The following is a 22,148-nucleotide window of genomic DNA, read 5'->3' as shown; positions in this document are numbered from 1 at the left end:
CAAAATTTTAACTAAACTTTTGTAACATTTTTGATTATATAGAAATTTTTATTATAGAGAAAATCCTGAATTCACACTTGTTTTTTCTTTAGACTATTTTGACACTTTTATGCCACAGCGTTTCACAAAATTCATCCCGCTGGCAACTGGTTTGTAAAGTCAGCGTTTTTGAGCTTCGTCTTTGGGCTAATGAGCCTCGCTGATAAATAGTTCATTGGTTTAACTGGTAGAAAACTTTTATGATGAAGTAAGACCTGGAGGCAAGAAACTCCATATTAGTTTGAGGGAGAAGGTGTGAGAAATCACTGATGGTTAAAAGAAGAAGAAAATGAGATTGAATAGCTGACTTCCCTTGTAGATTTTGTGGCAACACACACCCTGTCTATTCATGATAACACACACACAGTCTGGGAATGAAAGTCACCTGGTTTACCAACAAGGAGTCAAAGAGTAAGCCTACAGGCTACCTGACTGGAATTACCAGTGTGTACAAGTGTGTACGGTTTTATGAATGTAAGTACATACATGTATGTGTGTACATGTGTTTAAGTGTGTAAAACTACTGCACTTAAACCCTAGATTCTTCATTATACACCTATACTGGTTAAGGTTATCACTAATACACACTGTAGGTACACTATATGCACATAAGATCGTCGACACCTGACCATAACATTGGTGTATGCTTTTGTTTTAGACATCCACGTCCCCCATTTGCTAAATAATAATAACTGCCACTCTTCTGGGAAGATGTTTCACTATGTTTTTGTGGAAATTTGTGTCAGATTCATTTAGCCGCAAAGTCAGGTATTGATGTACAGTAAGAAGGCCTGGGGTGCATGGAATTAATTTGCACTGGCAACTAGTGTGTCAAAGGCAGGTCTTAGCAAAGACAGACATTTAATAAAAAACAAAACAAAAAAAAAAACACAACTAAATGTCCTCACAAGGACAGGGCACTGTTAAATGTCCTCATAACAACCTTGCCCCAAAAAATTAAGAAAACACAAGGTTAATTTGTAGCAATGAAATGAATTCAATTTTGGCATCTATTGTGTCAATGGATGGTCCTCAAAAAGACAGATATATGTGTGCATGTGTGTAGGTCATTGCCACTCTCTTCCTGCAGACGGAACGATGAAAAATGTACTACGTGAGGCTTTATCCAACCCTTAGCACACAAACAAGATAATCACACTTTCCATGACCCTTAACACACACACACACAAAATTTAAACAATAAATGTGTCATGCTGGTATATTTCACCCATTCAAAATATCTTTACCTACATCAATGTTACTTTTCTTACTACCGTTACTTTTTTGTTCTGTTTTGTGAGAACAGGATTATAATGAGGACATGTAAAAGACTCGGGGAAACATTTGGTTGTTGTTTTTCTATTAGTTTTTTATACCATCAAACTGACCACAAACACTACTATAATTAGAAGGGCCTGGTTTTAGGACTTTTTTGTCTTTTCAGAAAAAGTCCCCACAACCCCGCATGTATTCGCTCCTATCCGTGTTTTGTATGGTTTCACAGACTCTCTCGCCTGAAAGCGTGGTTGTGTTGAGGGAGATTTTGTTACCACATCACTGAAGTGAATGTAAGACCTCACAGGTTTGTAATTCAACGCTGCATGTGTGGGAGACTGGAGTGTGCAAATGATTCCACAGGTTTTGCTGTAATTGCGAGGACCTCGCAAGTCCTTCCAGCAGAAATGACCAATTTAATTTTGATTTTGGATATCCCTGCTCAAATACTTTTTCTGGGACATTGACATACTTAAGTTTCTTGTAAATGAATTATTATGGACGTCATTGTGGGACCTTAAAACTTTTTCTAACCCTAGCTGTCTTCTAACCTGTCGAACTTGTGTTGTGTGATTGTGTAGTTGTGATAACATTCTCCGTTTGCTGTGAGGTATAGCAAGAAGAAATGAGTGTGTAAACCCTCATAACATGGCACACAACAAACACACACCAATATCATTAAAACAGTAAAGAATGCAAAACATTCAGAGTGTGAGTGACAGCCATTTTCACGTGCTCTTCTGAACACAAACCGCCAGGCAGTGTGCGTGGGTGTGTGTATGCACGCATTGAAGCATTCAAATAACATTTTTTACTACCTGTGCATACACACCCTTTACTATCTAATCTCAGTAATGAAAAGGAAGCACATTTTTAAGTAAAAGTTTATTTATTTCATTATTTATTTATTTAATAAGCTACTTTACTTTTAGCTTTCTGGCAAAATTCCCTATATTGCCAAACCTGTCACACATTCCTACAAGTATGGTACTGGTCCTCAGTAAGCTATAAAAACGTAAAAACAAACCCACACACATTGCATCTTTTTTGCTTACTGTTTCTTTTTTTTTTTTTTTTTTTTAGATGGCTAGATCTGGGGTAACAGGGCCTGCGGTAAAATCTAAAATATCTGAAACAAGGCCACATTCAACACACACACACACACACACACACACACACACACACACACACACACACACACACACACACACACACAGGGTGTGCGCTCTGGAACACACAGTAACTGCTGCTGTTCTCTTAAGGGGCGTGACCTTGTGTAGGTCAGCTTTACTTTCTCAATCTTAACACACCTCAGCATGAGGCACACACACACACACACACACACACACACACACACACACACAGATTGTGTGTTGCATCATGGTCAGTCAGAAGTGTTTAGAGGAAATGGGTTATGGGTTCGAGAGGTCAAACAGCTGAACCTTTGGCCAGTGCAAGTCAGTTGACTGAAGGCTAGTGAAAAGAACATAAGATAAGGTGTATGTTTCTAGGAGTCTGTCAAGTAGCAGCTTCTTTAAGTCATGTACAAATTCATTGGATTTGATCATACCTGATGAGCTCCACAGTCTTTGATAATAATTTTTCTTATAATACAAGTTTGGGAAAAAATACAAATAAAACAAGCACATTTGACAAGTGGCAGTGTGTTAGATGAGTATTTGGGCCAAAGATTATTAGTTCTTTAAATGTAGATTTACAATTTTGACAACAAAAATTTTGTCAACTCCTAGTTTCTGGAAAGTTTTTAGTATTTTATAAAAAAATTTCTTGAAATCTGTCGGTTGCTAGTTTCTTGTAATTTATTCAATAGCTAGAATTTTTATATTTAAATCAATGGATAGTTTCTTAAAATTTAGTCAAATGCAAGCTTCTTAAAATTCCCATAACTGCCAGTGTCTTCAAATCTATCAAACACTTGTTTCTTGAAATTCATCAACTGCTAGTTTCCTTGTTAGGTGCTAGTTTCTATTGTCAAAGTTTCTTTGACAAGAGCTACTTTCTAATTTACTGAGTCCTTGATTCAATGCAGAATGCTAGTTTGTAAGACTTCAGAGCATCACTTTGCTTTATTTTTTTTTTTAATCTTCTTTGCTGATAGATTTGTCTGTGATGCTTTCAGCTGTTGTGCTGGTTTTCTAGACTATGATAAACATCAGCTTGGATAAATGTGTTCTAATGGGAGCTTGATTCTTGAAATGCTTCAGGGTCAAAGTTGCTCATTCGAGATGGCAGAAAAGTAGAATGTGAAACTCTTGCAACCACATTACCTTGCAGTTGTTTGAAACGGCCCTCCAGGATGTTCGAGTACTGCACCTGGTTAACGAAGGCGGCGGGAGAGAGACAAGGCTCCCTCTCCAAGCGCCCGTAATCCATCTCTCTATCTCGTTTTTTCCTTCCTTCCTTTCACACTAACGCACTGACTCGATCCTGATACGAAAAACCAGCTCCGGTAAAAGACAGCGAGGGTTCAGGGCATGCTAGGACTCGGCCAGCCAGCTGCCGAATGAAGCTGAAGAGAAGCGAAGCCCAGCCAGGTGGAGAACTTCAAGACACTTCAGGACAGAGTTCCACGTCGATCAAAGTTTCCACGAGTCCCAGGTTTAGAGCAGGTTTAGTCACGAATCGTCCACAGTTTGCATGCCTTTCATCCGAGTGCACTAAGGTGCGCCATGCCGTCTCTTCGAAAACTCTTCTCCAATTTCCTTTCTTCGCACAGAGGAAGAGAAAAAAAAAAGACGAAGAAAGAACAGACTGTTCCTCTCTTCTTTCGACGCTTTTGCTCTTTCGTCCTCCTGTACAGACCTGTTCACGCTTCTTTCTTCTCTCCTGAGCAAAGTGCACTGCTTCTGCCTTTCGCTCTCGATCTTCAGCCTTCCCTCCAAAAAACGTGTATGCGTGCGCACGCGCGCACGTGTGTGTGTGTGTGTGTGTGTGTACCCTCACACCTTGTTTGTGCTGGTCATGGTGGGCTGCCTATGTAAACAAAGCATTCTCTCGCTCTTTCTGAGAAAACTGTGTGTGTGTGTGTGTCTCTCTCTCTCTCTCTCTCTCTCTCTCTCCAAGCCCTGAATTTGCATAAGGTGTGTGGGGGTGGAGCAATAAAGACAGATAGAGAGAGAGAGGGAGAGAGAGAAAGAAGGGAGGGGGAGGGTGTGGACATGTGGGTTAAACCATCTCCAAAGGTGTAGGAGGGGATCAGAAGCCGGATTAGTCCACTTTAATGGCCCAGAGAGATAGAGATCTGAAAGAGAGAGAGAGAGAGAGACAGACAAAAAAAAAAGAGAGAAAGAAAGAGGGAACTTTTTCCCCCCCTCCGATTCTGGTGTGTGGAACAGAAATAAGTCGTTAAGACAGGAAGGAAGTAGTTGAGAAAGACGCATCAGCCAAGAGATGAAAAACTCTTCCTGCATGTGTGTGTGTGTGTGTGTGTGTGTGTGTGTGTGTGTGTGTGTGTGTTTTACCCATCACTGTAGGAAATAGTACCAAGACAAGCATGTCAATAGATAAGAGCTCGGCAATATAAAGATGGAGAGATGCATCGAGTAAGACAGATGGGTACATGGATGAAAGATAGAGAGACTGAGACAGAGAGAAAAAAGAGAGAAAGAGAGAAAAAGAGAGAGACAAAGACAGGCAAACAAAAAGATGGAGACAAATAGAGATAGAGAGAGACAGATGGGGGAGAGACTGAGAAACATACAGACAAAGAGAGAAAGAGAGAGAGAGAGATAAAGTGAGATTAACAAATAAAGAAAAAAGGTCTCTCACACACACACACACACACACACACACACACACACACACACACACACACACACACACCTTATTGTTCTATTTCTGTGTTTTATTAAAGGAAGTGACTTCATGGAAAGCAGAGACCACTGCAACACAACTCCTTTAACACTAAGACATGCGCGTGTGTGTGTGTGTGTGTGTGTGTGTGTGTGTGTGTGTGTGTGTGTGTGTGTGTGTGTATTTGACTTTGCATGGATGTGAGATAAAACATCACACTGGGCTCAACACCTGAACACACACATTGCATACTATATCCTCCATCTCTCTCTCACACACACCTTAGTGTTATATTTATTGTGTTAATTGTGTGTGTGTCTGTGTGCACATGTATAACCTGGGGAGTCTGTGTGTGTTTGACTGTGCCTGGGTATGAGAAATAAAACATTATATTGGACTCATGACTCTGACACAGAGATACACACACACACACACACACACACACACACACCCACACTGCATCAAGTTTCCAAAATATACATGAATAAACAGCATAGCCCACAGTGACCCTGACCCACACGCTCCCATGTTTCTTACACACACACACACACACACACACACACACACACACACACACACACACCCCACACATCACAAGACTCAGATCAGATCTCCGGCTCCCACCTGCGCTCGGAGCTGCGTGGATTTAAGCAGTCGAAGCTTCAAAATGTAGGAACTTCAATCTGAGGTTGCATTTTTATAGCGTCGGAAGTCGGAATTCCGGGTTCGAGTTGCACACACAGTCAATTGTAACAGACGACACGATATTGGGTTGCTGCAGGTTTCACCAAGTCAAATTTTAGACTTTTTAAAACCTTTTTAAGACCATGAAGAATGAAAGACCTCTATCTCAACATCACATCAACAACACAAACATGTAGTTAGCAACTGCCCTCAACCGGCCCTAAATTCATTTTTCTTCCAGCCAAGTATCGCTAAACTTTTACTTCCACACAGCGGATAAATCCGCGCCCATATACAGGAAGCTAATTGGCTGTTGCGTATTTTTAAGACTCTGTGGAAACCCTGCTTGACTTGTGGCACAGTAAGGACAGATTGGACAGAGGGGGCAGCTGCATCCTGTTTTGGACACATAACCTTCTTCTTCTTTCGGCTGCTCCCATTAGGGGGCGCCACAGTGGATCTGCCGTCTCCATACCCCCTGTCCTCTACATCTGCCTCTTTCACACCAACTACCTGCATGTCTTCCCTTACCACATCTATAAACCTCCTCCTTGGTCTTCCTCTTTTCCTCCTTCCTGGTGGCTCCATCCTCAGCATTCTCCTACTGATATACCCCATGTCCCTCCTCTGCACATGTCCAAACCATCTCAATCTCTCCTCAAATGAAGAAATGAAGAATAAAAATGGAAAAGATGAAGTAAATAATACGCGTGATTTCGGGGCGTTTTATCGACAAAAGCGTGCAGCATTGTGTGAACCGAAAACAAGAAAATGCGTGTGTGTGTAGGGGGTAGAGAGCGAGATGAGGTAGAAGAGAAAGAAAGAAAAGGCAAGATAAGAAAAAAGAAAAGAAAGGAAGGAAAAAAAAAGAGAGAGAGAAAGAAGAGTGTTTGAACTGAAGTGTGTGAGAAAACCCTGAAGGGAATTTCTGCAACAGACAGTGGTGCTGAAAAATGTGTGTATCATGTCCACGCTTGTCAGGACAGGATGAGAAATCTTTCACACACACACACACACACACACACACACACACACACACACACACACACACACCCCTTGTCGGTCCCAAACGTGTGTGTGTGTGTGTGTGTGTGTGTGTGTGTGTAAGTCTACACTGTTGCCCAACCCATTGCTTCCCTCTGCTGGACACAAACACACATTGCAGCAAGTTGAGACAGACCTGTAACACACGTTTCCCTGTGGTTACCTGCGAGGGCTTTGATGCGCGAGCGCTCGAACAGTCGCGCTGAGCTGTTCTCGTTGTCCCACTCGGCCTCGGCCGCCAATTCCCAGCGGTTGTTGATGTCGTTGTACTGTTGCTGGATCTCCACGCTGTCGAAATCCGTTGGCGAAATAGCGCTCATGGTGGTCGCCCTGGCAACGAGACGCAAAGAGGCTGGGTTAATAAAAAAACTATTAAAATGGGGTGGGGTTAGGAATTAGCTAGCACTATGGATTATTGCGGTTAATGACAAACAATAAAACCTGGGCGGAGCTAAAAGAGAAACAACAAAGAGGGCGGAGTTATGTGCGCGATCGAGATGGAGAGGGCGGATGGGGCAGAGTTAGGAAATAACTATGGATCGAAGGCTATAGTGTTAATAATACACAAATTAAATTAGGTGTGGTTAGTTACAGGGAAGGGATTGGGAGGGGTCAATTAAAAAAATTAGATGGGTGGAGTTATGTAATAAGAAATAGGTACAAGATGGAGAGGGAGGGGCTAATAAAAATTGAGTTGGTAGTAATTAAGAAAAAGTGGTGAAATCGAAAATGTACAAATGGAGTAGGGCTACATGAAGATGAAAAAAGGAAGTGAGTGTGGTTAAAACAAAAGAAGAAAACCAGAGGGTGGAGCTAAAGAGTAATAGGTAGAGCCAAAAGGTTAATAAGAAATCCGAATTAAAACAAAAACAATCAAGAAAAAATAGTAGGGGTTAATTTTTTCCCTCTTTCTTCCCTTCTCTTAAGAGAAATAAGTGTAAAAAAATATAAATAATAATAAAATAAAATTGTAATAAAAAGAGGGGTGGGAGGGAAATAGTGGGCGGGGCTTAATGAGAGATTCTCCAGGTCTGAATCACCTTAACCAGTTTCCTGCTAATTTGTACAAAATTTATTTGCCCTCCCCCCTCAGTGTCTACCCACAATCCCACACTGAGCCCATCAGGAACTCCGGGATTCCACTGGGAATAGCGGAATTCCCAGCTGAAATTATTTGAACTCATTAATATTTTAACACACCAAACCTTAAAAGCACCCAAGGGGCACAGAAACACACACACACACATACACACACAATAGACAACGCTTTAAACCTTCTCCTATTATTGAATACTGGATTTGTGTGTGTGTGTGTGTGTGTGTGTGTGTGTGTGTGTGTGTGTGTGTGTGTGTACATATTAGGGCTGCAGCTATAAATTATTTTAGTAATTAAAATTGAAAAGACAAATATATCAATACAAATATAAAAATATTCTGCTTTCAGCTTTTGGGCACTAGAGAGGCGTGACGCCACCCGATTGGCAAACAAAAGTCGGAATTGTGAGAATAAAAAATTGGAATTCCGAGAATAAAAAGTCGGAATTGTGAGGGGAAAAAAGCAGGTGGTGCATCAGTGATACTGGTCCGTGTAGAAACACAGTGCTCCGTGGGTAGTTAAATGGACTAAACAATGATTTACATTTTTTATATTTGAGTTGCTCGAGAAATCGTTTCAGCCCAAATATAAGAATTAAGTCAAATTATTTTAACTCCAAACACAGGCTGAAGTACGGGCAACGTCGGGGACATCGAGAGCGCCAGTCCTTCAGAGAATTTTTCTCTCTTCATATAGCATGCAGATGTAACATTGATTTTCTTGGAGTTGACAAAGAATTTCCTTATTGATAAATCCTAACCTAATGCAGTATTTAACCAAATCCTCACATACATTTTATGCACAAAAAGTAAAGATTTAGTTTAATCTCATATTGCTACTAATCTCGCATTGCTACTATTTTAGTTTAATCTCGTATTGCTACTATTTAAGGTGTATTTTCTGTGGGCGGAGCTTCACGTACATGGGCAGGGATTGGGAAAATAAAGCAAATCAATGCGACGCTGTTCCAACTGCGGTAACACTAAGGGACAAAAATACAACGGATGCACAGGAGATGACACAGATATCAGAGGCTGCTTCCAAATATATATTTATATTTTTTAATCATTGCTGCAATTGTTTTTTATTGTCAGTTTGATTGACAGGACGTCTTTCAGTCATTCATTTCAAATCGTGTTCTGGCTTTCGAAACAATCTAAATACTATTTAACACACAAGACACACACAGGGGAACTAGAGCATGGAGTGGTAAATCAACCCCCACCACCACCCCACACACACACACACACACACACACACACTTTAATGACCCTTTATACACCCTGTTTTAAAAGACTCCAGATCAATGATTGTTGTCTGGCCTGGATCAGCTGTGTCTATGGGCTCTCTGGGGGGGAGAGAGAGAGAGAGAGTGTGTGTGTGTGTGTGTGTGTGTGTGTGTGTGTGTGTGTGTGTGTGTGTGTGTGTGTGTGCGCATTAATTAGGTGGGCGGAAAAGAAAGAAAGTATTATTAAGTAGATATGGCGTGCGTGATGACCCTGGACTGGTAAATCCCCTCTGTGATTTAAAATTATGGTTTGTTTGTGTGTGTGTGTGTGTGTGTGTGTGTGTGTGTGGTTTTACCCCAAGCCCCCCCAATTCCATTAGCCTGTGGATTAGGGAAGAGACTGGAATAGAAAGCAGATTGTGGGCTGTTATCTCAAGATTACACACACACACACACACACACACACACTTCTTACTCGCACGACTACAAAGTCTCAGCTTCTCTTGTCATAGTGTCAGGGCCCTGGCATGCAGCCGACTGTCGTCTGTCAGCAGTCAGATGCCAGGGAGTGGGCGGCGCTTCTGTAGTGTGTTTTGATGTGTTGGATTGTTCGATCTGGATTCCAAACAGAGCATCCAAAATCTGACCAAAGCTGTTAGGTTTACAACAGCAACACATCTTCTAGATCCCTAGCATAGGTTTCTGATCCAAAGCTTCTGTAACCCTGGCAGGGCTTCTAGAGCCCAAGCAATGTCTCCTGATTCTCAACAAAGCTTCTATATATTTCTCAGATCTTCTAGGTTCCGAACAAAGCCTCTAGATTCTCCTACATTCCAAACAGTGCTATTTTAAAGGAGCTTGCATGTTCCTGGTAAAGTTCCTGGAGTCGGAGCAGATCATCTCCGTTCTCAGCTGAGTTTCTAGATTATTAGCACATGCCCTATATTTCAGGCGGAGTTTCAAGTTACAATTTCAAGATTTGTGGTACGGCTCAAGCTTCTGGACAGAGATACAGGATTTAGAAAGAGAGCGTTTAGATTCCAGAACACACACACTAAAACAGAACATCTCAACTTCATCTTTTAAAGTTCCTGAGTGTATCATTATTGAACTGAACAAAGCGGAAACCCAGGAGCAGCTTTATTCTTCTATCTCATGTTCATGCCCCTGGTTGGTGTTAGAACATTTGCAGTGGGTGCTGCCCAACAGCAAAAGCACACACACACACACGCACACACACGCGCACACACGCGCACACGCATCAATAAGGACATGAGCCCGTGCCTCGGTTAAACCACTGAGCACGACAGATCCACACTAATGAAGCTGTAGCCATGACGACCGTGATTTCTGGGTCCCTGTAGGGAAAAGAGATCTGACTGTCATCTGTGTGTGTGTGTGTGTGTGTGTGTGAGTGTGTGTGAGAGAGCGAGAGAGAAATTGATGGCTCCCAGGAGATTGAGGTGGACTAAAATTTGGCTTTGCCCTGGACAGACACACACACACACACACACACACACACACACACACACACACAGATAATGACACCAGAGTGTACATGCACCATCTCCAGATGGGGCTTCCCTAACGCTAGCGCGCACACACACACACACACACACACACACACACACACACACACACACACACACACAGTGAATACAAGGATTCAGGGGTTCAGGTGTGTGTGTGTGTGTGTGTGTGTGTGTGTGTACAGCGCAAATGAGTTTATTTCCATTGTCATAAGTGCATTAGTCTGGCATCTCAGCTGGCCGCTAAAACACAAACACACACACACACACACACACACACACACACACACACACACAGACCTCTCGACCCTGAGCACTTCCTGTAGCAGTGCAAAGTATTTCACAACATAAACAAAGAGGCTGAAGGTCTTCATTCTCCATCATACACACACCAGGTCAGCTTTATGATTTGATGGAGAGACTGTCTCAGTCTCTCCATCAGCAGGTCAGTCGCCTGATAAAGTGAACTTCGACTCTTTATTTCTGCAATATTTAGGATCATACCAGATAAAAAAAAAAAACGCCTGCACCCAGAACATCGGAAGGCGTAAGAAGTCATCTGATACAGAGTTTAAAATAATATCCTGAGTGCATGTATCGTCTCTTTTATGAAACTTGATGCTGGAAGAATGTCACTATGTATAACATTTGGGATCCGGATCCGGCCTGGGATCGATAGCGGAGATCCGGTCACATCGAGACAGACATTGAACTCCAGCATGTGTGGTTTGGGATTTGAGAAAATAAACCCTGATCAGCATGAACGTCACATAACAACACCGAGATAAAACAATGTATTCTGAAAAAGGAAAAAAAGGGAAAAAAAATAATTTTGACAAAAATGCAATCATGTCCACTACAACGCCACCAAGAGGGCTTGAGGGAGTCCTGTCAAAGATCAGGTGATATTCTGTAAATAACTATAAAATGTCATGATTTGGTTTAGTTAAGAAAAAGTGAGAAAAATTTAAAGTAGAACAAAAAAAAAAAAAAAAGATTGTACATAAATATAGCTTTGCGGGGTCCAAGCACCACTTGCAAATGGTGTCCCTAGTGGCCAAAATTCCTACAAATAATTCTGTAATATTTCCACAAAAACAAGTTATCGGAGATAACCACACCCCTCTGGATAGCAGATATGGATTGAAAAGTCAATGATTGGCTGGAAATTGATGCACAGAGGACACTGCCTCATCCAGACATCCTTACAGAGGTCAAAAGTCACCGTTTATCAAATCGCTAATGACAAAACTTGACAAAACTGACAAACAGCGGGGAAAATCTGAAGTAAAATAATCAGCACATCTGGGGTGCGGACTATGGACCAATCAGGAGCTCTGAAATGGTGAATTATTTATTTATTTTTATTATCTGACTGAAAGCAGATGTTTAAAATCTTAAATTGTTAGAATTTCAAAAAATTTATTAAAAAAGTTATTTTTTTTAAATGTTTTCGAAACAAAAAATTATTTATATAATTTAACATTTTATATAATTTTCTTTTCTTTTTTTTTCAAGAGAAAAAAATGGTTATCAAATTAAGTGTAAAAATGTTAAAATCACATTGACATGCGTTTACATTGAACTAAATTGAATTTTTTTCTACCCCAATATATACGACATTGCTCTGCCTCAGTACATATTACAATCCTTACAATAATGGATGTGATTATGATTTTTATTTTTTTGCAAAGTGCTGTGGAGATTCGTTGAGAGAGAAGCACTGAAGAAACAGAGCAGCTTGAAGAGGAAGAGGAGGAGGATGAAGAAGAGGAGGAGGAGGCTATATATAGACCAAATCCACACAGCGCATCCAAAAACCAAGACTTAAACAAGCTCGCTATTTGCTAACAGACCACCGGCTTCCGACACACACACACACACACACACACACACACACACACACACACACACACACACACACACACACACACACACACACACACACACACACAAAATATGAATCATGCTCCAGAATGACGATGTGAGGATGCAAATATAGGAAGGTGTTTTTAAAGAAGAGAAATGAAAGCATAAGAGGATGGAGGATGAAATATGGAGGATGGGAGGATGAGATAGAGAATGAGAGAACAAGAGATGGAGGATGAGAGATGGAGAATGAGAAAATGAGACATGGAGGATAGAGGATAAGACATGGAGAATGAGAGATGGAGGATGGAGTATTAGAAAATGATAGACAGAAGGTGGATAAAGGATGAGGCATTGAGGAGGAAAGAATGAGAGATGGAGAATAGAGGATGAGACATGGCGCATGAGAGGATGAAGAATAGAAAATGAAGGATAAAGTATGAGAGACAGACATGGAGGATGGAGAATGGGAGATGGAGAACAGAGGATGAGAGAAGGAGATTAAAGGATGAGAGGATGAGGGAAAGAGAGAAGAAGAATAGAGGATGAGGCAGGAACGGTTGTTTAAGATGCGAGTCTGCTTCAGTTTATAAATTTTTTATGTGTGATTAACATTTAACTAATAAACCGAGCTGCATGATGTGGCGTTAGAAGCTGAGGAACATTTCAGCTTCTGAGACTTTTCACAGCGACTGCAAAAAAAATGCAAACATTAAAGTTTAAAATGATTTCTGTAAGAAACCACACTTATAGTAATCTATTGAAGTGTCTGAGCAGCGTGGGTGGGTGGATGGATGGAAGGGTGGATGGATGGATGGATGGATGGATGGATCATGTCATGTGACCCACATCACACACTGCTATTGATTAATCATACAAAAGCATCTACAAATTTGTCAAAAAAAAACATGGATGGAAAAGAATGGAAGGATGGATGGACTGAGAAATTAATGAAGGAATCTAATGATAAAGAGATGGATGGAAGGGTGGATAGATGGATGGATATAGGGCTGGATGACTGGAAGGATGAAGAAATAGACAGATAGATAGAGGAACATACAGAGGCCATAACTGGTACAATATACAGCACAACCTACCAGAGCAAACCCCTTCTTAAAAATCAGTATTCACACCATCAGCAGGCCCAGAATGCACTGCAGCGAGTTCCTCTGCATCAAGCAGGGAGAAACTCATAACCCAGAATTCCCAAGACACATTTTTTGTCTTTGGTATTTTGGTTTGAGGGTATAAAATCAGTGTGTGTGTGTTGTAAATGTTAAATCTCGTTAGTGAGCTCAACAGCTGCTTGTTTTGCAGAGCAGTAGGAGCTCGAGGACGTTCTCGGGAGATCTGCTGAGACAAACGTTGTGTAGGGAAATCTGTAAAGAAGAACAGCTGCTTTCCAGCACAAACATCATCTACACCATTACAATAAACACACACACACACAAATGAGATCTCGTTCTTGCTCTTGGTTACGCCGCTCTGAACATTTACGCAGTTTCTACAACCAGTCGTGTGACCCACAATATACTGCCAAAAGTGCTGGGACAATCACAACAACCTAGTGGAACATCTTTCCAGAAGAGTGGAGGTCGTTCTAACAGCGAATGGGGATGCAATGTGGAACGCATACATCGGTGTTTATTAACGCTGAGAGCGTCGACTTTTCTGCTCTTCAACTGATGTTAAATAAACAACAGGTTGCAAAACACTGACCGCCGAGCGCTCGCACAAACACACGCTACAATTACAGGGATGCTAGCTGACAAGATAACTGGGTGTGTGTACACACACACACACACACACACACACACACACACACACACACACACACACACACACACACACAAAACCACATTCACACATACAGAGCAGTGACAGGCGCAGTGCTGTGTTAATTAAAGCCTAGTGAAATAGCAGGGAAGAGCAACCACACACACACACAAACACAAACACACACACCCACACACACACACACACACACACTTCACTTCTACACATTCTGTAGCTTCAATACGCATCTTATCACTAATATTACAATCACTACATGTTGTATTAATGTCCAGGTAATGTGATGACATTGTATAAATATCGTCATACAATATTTATTTATATTCGTACCAACTGAGAATCGATCCCAAAATAATAGTGTTTTATGGAGTGATCAGTTTTCACAAAATATCGATCCTACCTTTACATATTTCATGAGATTTTCTCTCTCACAAGCTGGCTAGTTAAAAAGGCTCAAGAGGTTTATACACACATACACATATACATATATATACATATATATATATATATATATATATATATAAAACCCAGCTATCGCAGATAAGTTCAGACCAATAATGACGACTGTCAAAAACTATAGACTCTAAAATCTAATTTCTCATCACATCAAGTCTCAGGAGAAGTGTTATTTTTTAGCTCAACAAAGCTGGAATACTGACGAAAAAAAACAAATGTTAGACAGTTTCAAGACTTTTTTTTAAGAGTGAAGAAAAATGTAAAATTTCAGCGATTCTGATATCTGAGAACTTCAATTTTTGCCATTTTCCCCCTCAATCTTGAACGACAGAAATTGTCAAATGTTTACTTTTCTGCCTCTAAGTTTCAGATTTGAGAACAGGATTGAGGTAATAAAAAGCAAATATTTAACAATCTGAATTTTGTAGGTACAGTCTACAATTGTGCATTTCTTCCTCAATCTTAAAAAGTGCTCAAATGTCAGAATTTTGTATCTTTTAAAAAACAGAAGTTAAGCATAAAAAAACTTGAGAGTTGGTACCAAAAAAGTAAATTTATAAAATATTGAATTTTTTTGCTGAATTTTGTAAGTAGCTCAAAGATGGATGAATTTCATGCTGATTGATAATGAAATTGTCAAATATTCTATTTTTGCCAAAATCTTCATTATGCTAACGTCTTTGTTCTGATCGTGAAAGTTCTGAAATGTTCATCATGTTTGTACTAAATCTGTCCTGTAGTAAAATGTTGACATTTTGTACTAAATCACTAAAATGTTTTATTTATTTATTTATTGATTTTATATTTACTTGTGAACATTCAAATCTTTTTAAACCATAAAATGTCTGCAGTAAAACAAAAGGACTTGTTCAGTCACTCGTCTGTTTTCCTGAAGCTGGATTATCACACTCAACTTACATTAGCTAAAAAAAATTTGCCTGGACAATTAGCTTTCCAGAAAACCAAGATATGAGAATAGCACAAAGGGTGTCTGTTTACCCCAATAGTGTAAACTGCAGGATTTAAGACTGTGTCCATCCAGCGTTTTTTCCTGTACAAAGCATTAAATAGAAATCTTTGGTGTTGTGGCTTTGTGATAATGATCGACGATCAGGTGGAATCTGAGGAAAACAAAAGCATGTGGGATGAGAGGGGTTTAGTGCCCAAGCTCGTCCTCACCACTGGCACAAAAGAGATTAGTAGAGTCAGCATTATTTTGGGGGTGGGAGTGGGGGTTTGTTGATGGATGTGAGGAATGTGACAGACCATCTCTCTACCTTCCAGTAACTTTTCTGTTCAAGCCGACTAGCAATTTGTCCAATTGCAAACTGATTTGTTGTGCAACAGGATGACACTGCAATGCCATTACAAATTAAGCTGCCAATAAAGTGGAAATTGAAAACCTAGATGCCATTAAGGCCTCAGATGCCCTTAAACTTGTGTCTACCATTGAAGACATATCCACCATTAAAAACAAAGCTGGAAAGAAAATTTTAGATGCCATTAAACTCATGGCTGCCATTAAACTTGTGGCTGCTATTTAAGGCATGTCCAACATTTAAAAAATTGCTGTAAAGAACACTTAAAATAAGACTGAAGACATGTCCACCACTAAAACATAGCTGTTAAGAAAAACGTAGTTGCCTTTAAACTCATTGCTGCCATTGAAAACTTCTTTGCCATTAACACATCAGATGCCATTGAAGTCCTGTGATTACACACATGGCTGGCAATAAAAACCTACCTGCAGTTAAACACCCTGCATACACTTAAAAACATAGGTAGCAGTAAAAACGAACAGAGCTGCCAAATATCTAGCTGTGATTAACATATGGCACCCATAAAAAAACAAACAAAACAAAAAACGGTCAGCAGCCATTAAAAACAACTCGGCATTTAAAAACTTTGCCGCCAAACCAGTCTCTGACGATCTGCTAAAGCATTAGCTGCCATTAAAAACACACTGAACTCCGAGTTCAAAGAACTTACCAATGCCAATAAGATCAGGGCTGCCATTTAAAGTTTCCCTGTTAGAGCTCAGTTCCTCTCAGGGTTTCATCCCCATGATCTTCTCTTGGATAAGATCGTGAAAACTCCATTACCAAAACTGAGGCTGGTACAATGAAAACATCACTTCCTGGGATTAATTTTTTTGAAGAAAGACTAAAAGAGACTAGAATACATATACAAAAAAATTTAAATACAGAATTTCCACTGACGTCAGCGTTCCTCGGGCACCACGTGAACGTTTCCTGCAGCGTTCCTGCCATAAAACTCAGTGTTCTTTCTGTTTGATGGATTGAGATGTAATTGTGAGGAAATATAAATACAGCACATGGATGCGATTCGTACCTATTGATTAACCCTACGCCCAGAGCCATGCAGCCGGGTACAGACCTCCATCTCCAACTCCATTTTACACTTTATGAACAAAAGGTTTGTAGACACCTCAGCATTCAATGTGTATGTGCTTCATTTGGAACCTCCTATTGCACGTTTAGTCTCCATGCGCTCTTATAATAAAGCTCCACTCTTCTGGGAAGATGTTCCACTACACTCTTCCGGGAAGATGTTCCACTACATTCTTCTGGGATGATGTTCCACTACACTCTTCTGGGAAGATGTTCCACTAGATTTTGTTGAGATTTTAAATCAGCAAAGTCAGGTGTTGATGTAGGTGAGGTGAAAAGGCCTACGGTGCAACCAGCACTTCAATAGCTCTATAGGTGGTCATTTAAGATCTTCCACACACTTCCAACCAATGGAAAGTAGATCTGCATCTACAGAATCCAAAGACGTCGTATAAAAATGTGTGCCTTCAACTTCTATGGAGACACTTTGGAGAAGATCCACATATTGCTGAATAAGCCAAGTGTCCCAGTAAATATTTGTCCATATAATCAATATCTATAATTATTACACTGCATTAATACACAACATTTAAATGCAGAATTATTGGCACCCCCGGGTAAAGAAAACGCAATGCCATTGTGGTTTAACTATGCCTGATATAATATAGTACCCTTCACCTGTCAAATATATTGGCACCCTTGGTACAACAAGAACCCTAACGAGTCTTCGTTCTGGAAGACATGTTCATACCCGAGACTACAGGACGAGGAAACCAGAAGCCACACGTCAATACGCCGCCTCTCCACAGCCTCCTCGGATACATTTTCATACCCCCACTTTCTTTTTTTTTACTTTTTTATCCAAGGCTTCCAATAATTCTGGAGCTTGCTCTAGAAAATTCTCAAAGCAACATCTATGAAGCATGTGCAAAGGGGCTGGGGTGTCTGATGTTCTGCTGTGAGGGTTATAATCAACGTCAGATGACCATTTTTATGAAAAACTGAGGGTGGTGTTATATGAAAGGATCCAGGATTACTAGTGCAGCAGAAAATGTTAGACATTTCTCTTACATTTCATAAAACGATATGTTTAAAACTAGAAAATATATCATTTACACCCGTCGGCCTTAACCGCTAGACTGCTGCAGCGTTTTATAAGCAACAGTTGTGGGGAAATAAAAGATCTCAAGCTAGCTAGTTCGCATCACCTCAATGTTCGTTCATATTAATTAGCTAGCTAATGCTAGACTAGCGCAATACTTGTTTTGGTGGTGTTGGTGGATTCCATGTTTGAATTGGTGGGTGATAACTCGAGCGTACGGTGCCAGTAGATACGACCGTGGACCACGTTCAAAATCAAGGTTAGGAAAAGAACTTGATCTCAAGCTCATCAAAAGAACTTGCAGCATAAGACAACTAAAAATATTAATAAAAAAAATTATAAAAATCCATTAAATGGACTGCAATCAGGGCCAAATGACATAAAAAATTCATGAATTAACAAATTAAAAAAAAAAGAAAGAAACTACAGAACGCAAGATAGATAGATAGACAAAAAGACAGATAGAAAACATAGGTTGTTCTTGTGACATTACAACACTTTTTATTTTATTCGTAATAAAACTGCGAAACAGACAAGCCGAGCAGCGGAGATGTTGATGTTAACATGATGAATGTACAGTAGTGGTTGCATCTATCACTCCATTTCTCCCATTCTCTCTCTCCATTACTCCAACAGATTTGTTGTAATGTCTCTGTCTGTCTAGCCCAAGGCCATGGAAGTCACATTATATTGTTCTCCAGCAAACAGATGGAAAACTAGAACGTGACACTTGACCCAAGACGTCCACGCGAACGTGTGAGGAACCTCTGGAGAGCATCAGCACCAGAAACCTGTGTCCCACAAAATATCCTCAATCTGTCCTCTGAATCTGACACCTGAAGCCTTCGGTCTTCTACAAACACCATCCCTGGGATTAGTCCTGCACCCTGAAGCTGGATTTTTATTATTATTATTTATTACATTTTTGATTCTATTAGGAGGGGTTGAAAACTGGAGTAAAAAAAGAGGAATAAAAAAAACACACCCACACACAATATTTGAAAGGACAAAAAAAGCTAAATTATAAAAAAATCTATAATAATAATAAATAACAATAGCCCGTCGAATACAGGCGCACGTGTCTGTGCGTATGTGTGTGTGTGTGTGTGTATTATATTTTATATATAAGAAGACAAAAGGCAAAAAAAACAGCATGGTTGAGGTGACCAGCTTAATGAAGACCTGGGCTCCGTCCCAACACTCCAACTTGCCCCCTACATAGGCGCCCTAGCTATCAGGCGGAGGTATTGGGGATTCTGGAAGGCATGGCGCCCTACATAAGCAATAACAGGGTGGATTGGGACGCAGCCGATCTGCTCTAGTGATGTAGCGTTTCTGTGATTATTTATATATAAAACATAACCGATATATTTGCTATTAAGATTAACGGTTTTATCGCGGTATCACGATATCGTCCATAAACAATTACTCACCTTCGATAACACCGTCGGTCAGTCGAAGAGGTCCCTCTGTCTTTATTTATTTATTATTTATTATTTCTTTTTCAAAAAATTTAAGGTAAAAAAACCCCAAAGCGGCGGTTCCTCGAGATCACATGCGTGTTCCGGTTTCAGCCATAAAATCCTCCGGTGTCGGTGTTTATCGTTCTGTCCGCATCCTCGAGCTTCTCTTCTCTCCTTCCTTCGTTCCTTCTCTCGATCTCTGGATTACTCGTGTCTTCTGGATCTCGCTGCTCCTCCAGGTTATCTAACGGGCGCGCGTGCGTGATCGATTAATATATTTTTTTCTCCTAATAAATCGGCGATTATTATTGTTAATTGTTGTTATTATTATTATTTCGGATCTGAGCATCACATCGTCGCGTCGGATTTATTTATTTATTTATTTTGTCCTGTGTTTGTCTGGGCTCGCGCAGGCGCTCCCGTTCACATCACCTCTCCTGTTAAAGAAGAAAGAATGAATGAACGGGTGCACGCGCCGTGGGGGAGGAGGAGAAGAGGGGGGAGGGAGGGAGAGAGAGGGAGAGGGGGGAGGAGAGAGAGAGAGAGAGAGGAGGAGGAGGAGGAGGATAAGGATGAAGGATGAAGGAGGTGGGATATATAGTCAGTAGTCAAAGAACGTGTCAAATCTCTTAATTTGTTCACTCTATGGATGTAACTGATTTTTGTTTTGTTTTTTTGATTTAGGCTACGTCTAGGTCTACGCCTACGTCTACGTCTACGTCTGGAAGCCCACCTCAGTGGCCTAATGCAACGCCTTTCTACAAACCTACAAACATTTTGAGGTCTTAACATTCCAAGTAGGATCTCCCACTTCCCTGTGGTTTTTCTGAGGTCCAAGCTTTAATCAAACTCCACGTGAGTTGGTTTCGGTGAGGTGCTACATAGACACGCATAGTGTGTGGAGTGTGTGTGTGTGGAGAGTGGAGTGTGTGGAGTGTGAGGAGTATGTGGAGTGTAAGGAGTGTGAGTAGAGTATGTGGAGAAACCAAAAACACACAGTAAATCACCAGACAGGAGTTAAGGGTGAGGGTGAGGGTGAGTGCTGGGGCCCATCTGCCTTTCTTCTACAGGACAGCTGGATGACACCAACACTCCAACAATCCCTTTCTCTCTCTCTCTCTCTCTCTCTCACACACAAACTCACTCACACACACACACACACACACACACACACACACACACACAAACACACAAACACACACACACACTTGTGTGACTTTGAATCCATATACGGAAATGTGTGTCTTCTTTTTAATCAATACATAAACAGTGCACCCTCGATACTCGTGGGGGTTACGCTCTATGACCCCTCGTGAGAGATTTTGACTCCTTGTGATGGTTCCTTTTTTCAGCGGGAATTATACTGTGGTGTAACTCAACAAAAATTGTGAATTACTTGTCATAAATGTTTTATTTACTACTTTAAATAAATAATACAACAAAACTCTGTTTTGAAATGTTACTCCGAACTTTCGAGCCACTCGCAGCTTCTCACCAACCAACAGATATTTCACGAGTTACTCTCAGTCCGGCTCCAAATGAGAAGTCGCCAACTATCGAGGTCGCGAGTGTCAAGGTCGCGAGGAGCGAAGTTCCTCTGTATAGAAGTCCCAGTGAAAGAGGTGTGGCCTCTGCACTACAGTCTTGGTGAAGGAGGTGACACACACACACACACACACACACACACTCAAATCTATCATGCTAATGTTCTCTGTGCTAACAAATCAACTTTGTGCTAATAAAGCCACGTGTAAAGCCTGCAGGTGTGTGGGGGCGGGGGAGGGGGGGTTTGGGTCATCTCAGAACCTTGCAGGTGCATGTATGAGTGTGTGTTCACCATGACATGGTCAGGTGTGTGCGAAAAATAAATTACTTCACTGAAACAAGTTCATTGCCTTCACTTTCTCTGTCTCTGTCTCCATCTGTCTCTCCCTGTCCCTAAATTTGTCTCTGTCTGCGTCTGTCTCTTTGTGCTGACTCATGTCTACGACAGACTACACAGAAACACAGAAGAGACATTGGAGAGGAGGAGAAGATGGATGGAGAAGAGAAGTGTGGTGTGAAGCTGTGACGTCTGAAGAGAAACATTACTGATGAACTTTTTTTATAAGGATCTCAATCCTCTCTCTCTCTCTCTCTCTCTCTCTCTCTCTCTCTCTCTCTGTTTCTATCTATCTCCCTCTGTCTCTCTTTCTGTGTGAACACACACAGTCCTCATCTGTCTGGACAAAAACAGAGCTGAGTAGACACTTCTGCTGTTTTTCTCTGTCTCTCTGTGTGTGTGTGTGTGTGTGTGTGTGTGTGTGTGTGTGTGTGTGTGTGTGTGTGTGTGGAGGGTTATAAGTGAATGTGCTGTAGTTTGCAGGATGTAGAGCTCTGTAGTCAGTCTGGCCCAACTACACCGT

At 40.9% G+C, this 22,148-nt stretch overlaps 1 protein-coding gene across 4 annotated transcripts in view; it reads right to left on the bottom strand.

Annotated features, from left to right (window-relative positions):
• Window positions 1-20,186, bottom strand: part of LOC124379216 (spectrin beta chain, non-erythrocytic 1) — a 54,419-nt gene extending 34,233 nt beyond the window's left edge. For 2 of the 4 annotated variants that reach the window (XM_046839396.1, XM_046839398.1), the window contains exons 1-2: window positions 19,714-20,186; window positions 7,019-7,185 (exon numbers count right to left, since the gene is read on the bottom strand). In XM_046839396.1, coding sequence (XP_046695352.1) covers window positions 7,019-7,175 — 157 coding nt within the window. In that variant the 5' untranslated portion in view covers window positions 7,176-7,185; window positions 19,714-20,186. Of the gene's footprint in view, window positions 1-3,602; window positions 4,384-7,018; window positions 7,186-19,713 lie in introns of those variants that run through there. The other 2 variants (XM_046839397.1, XM_046839399.1) reach the window with 2 other exon arrangements.
• Window positions 20,187-22,148: the final 1,962 nt, after the last annotated feature.

This window comes from Silurus meridionalis, chromosome 25 (assembly GCF_014805685.1).
Source record: "Silurus meridionalis isolate SWU-2019-XX chromosome 25, ASM1480568v1, whole genome shotgun sequence".
Taxonomy (NCBI): domain Eukaryota; kingdom Metazoa; phylum Chordata; class Actinopteri; order Siluriformes; family Siluridae; genus Silurus; species Silurus meridionalis.
This window is presented reverse-complemented; position numbering and strand designations above follow the sequence as displayed.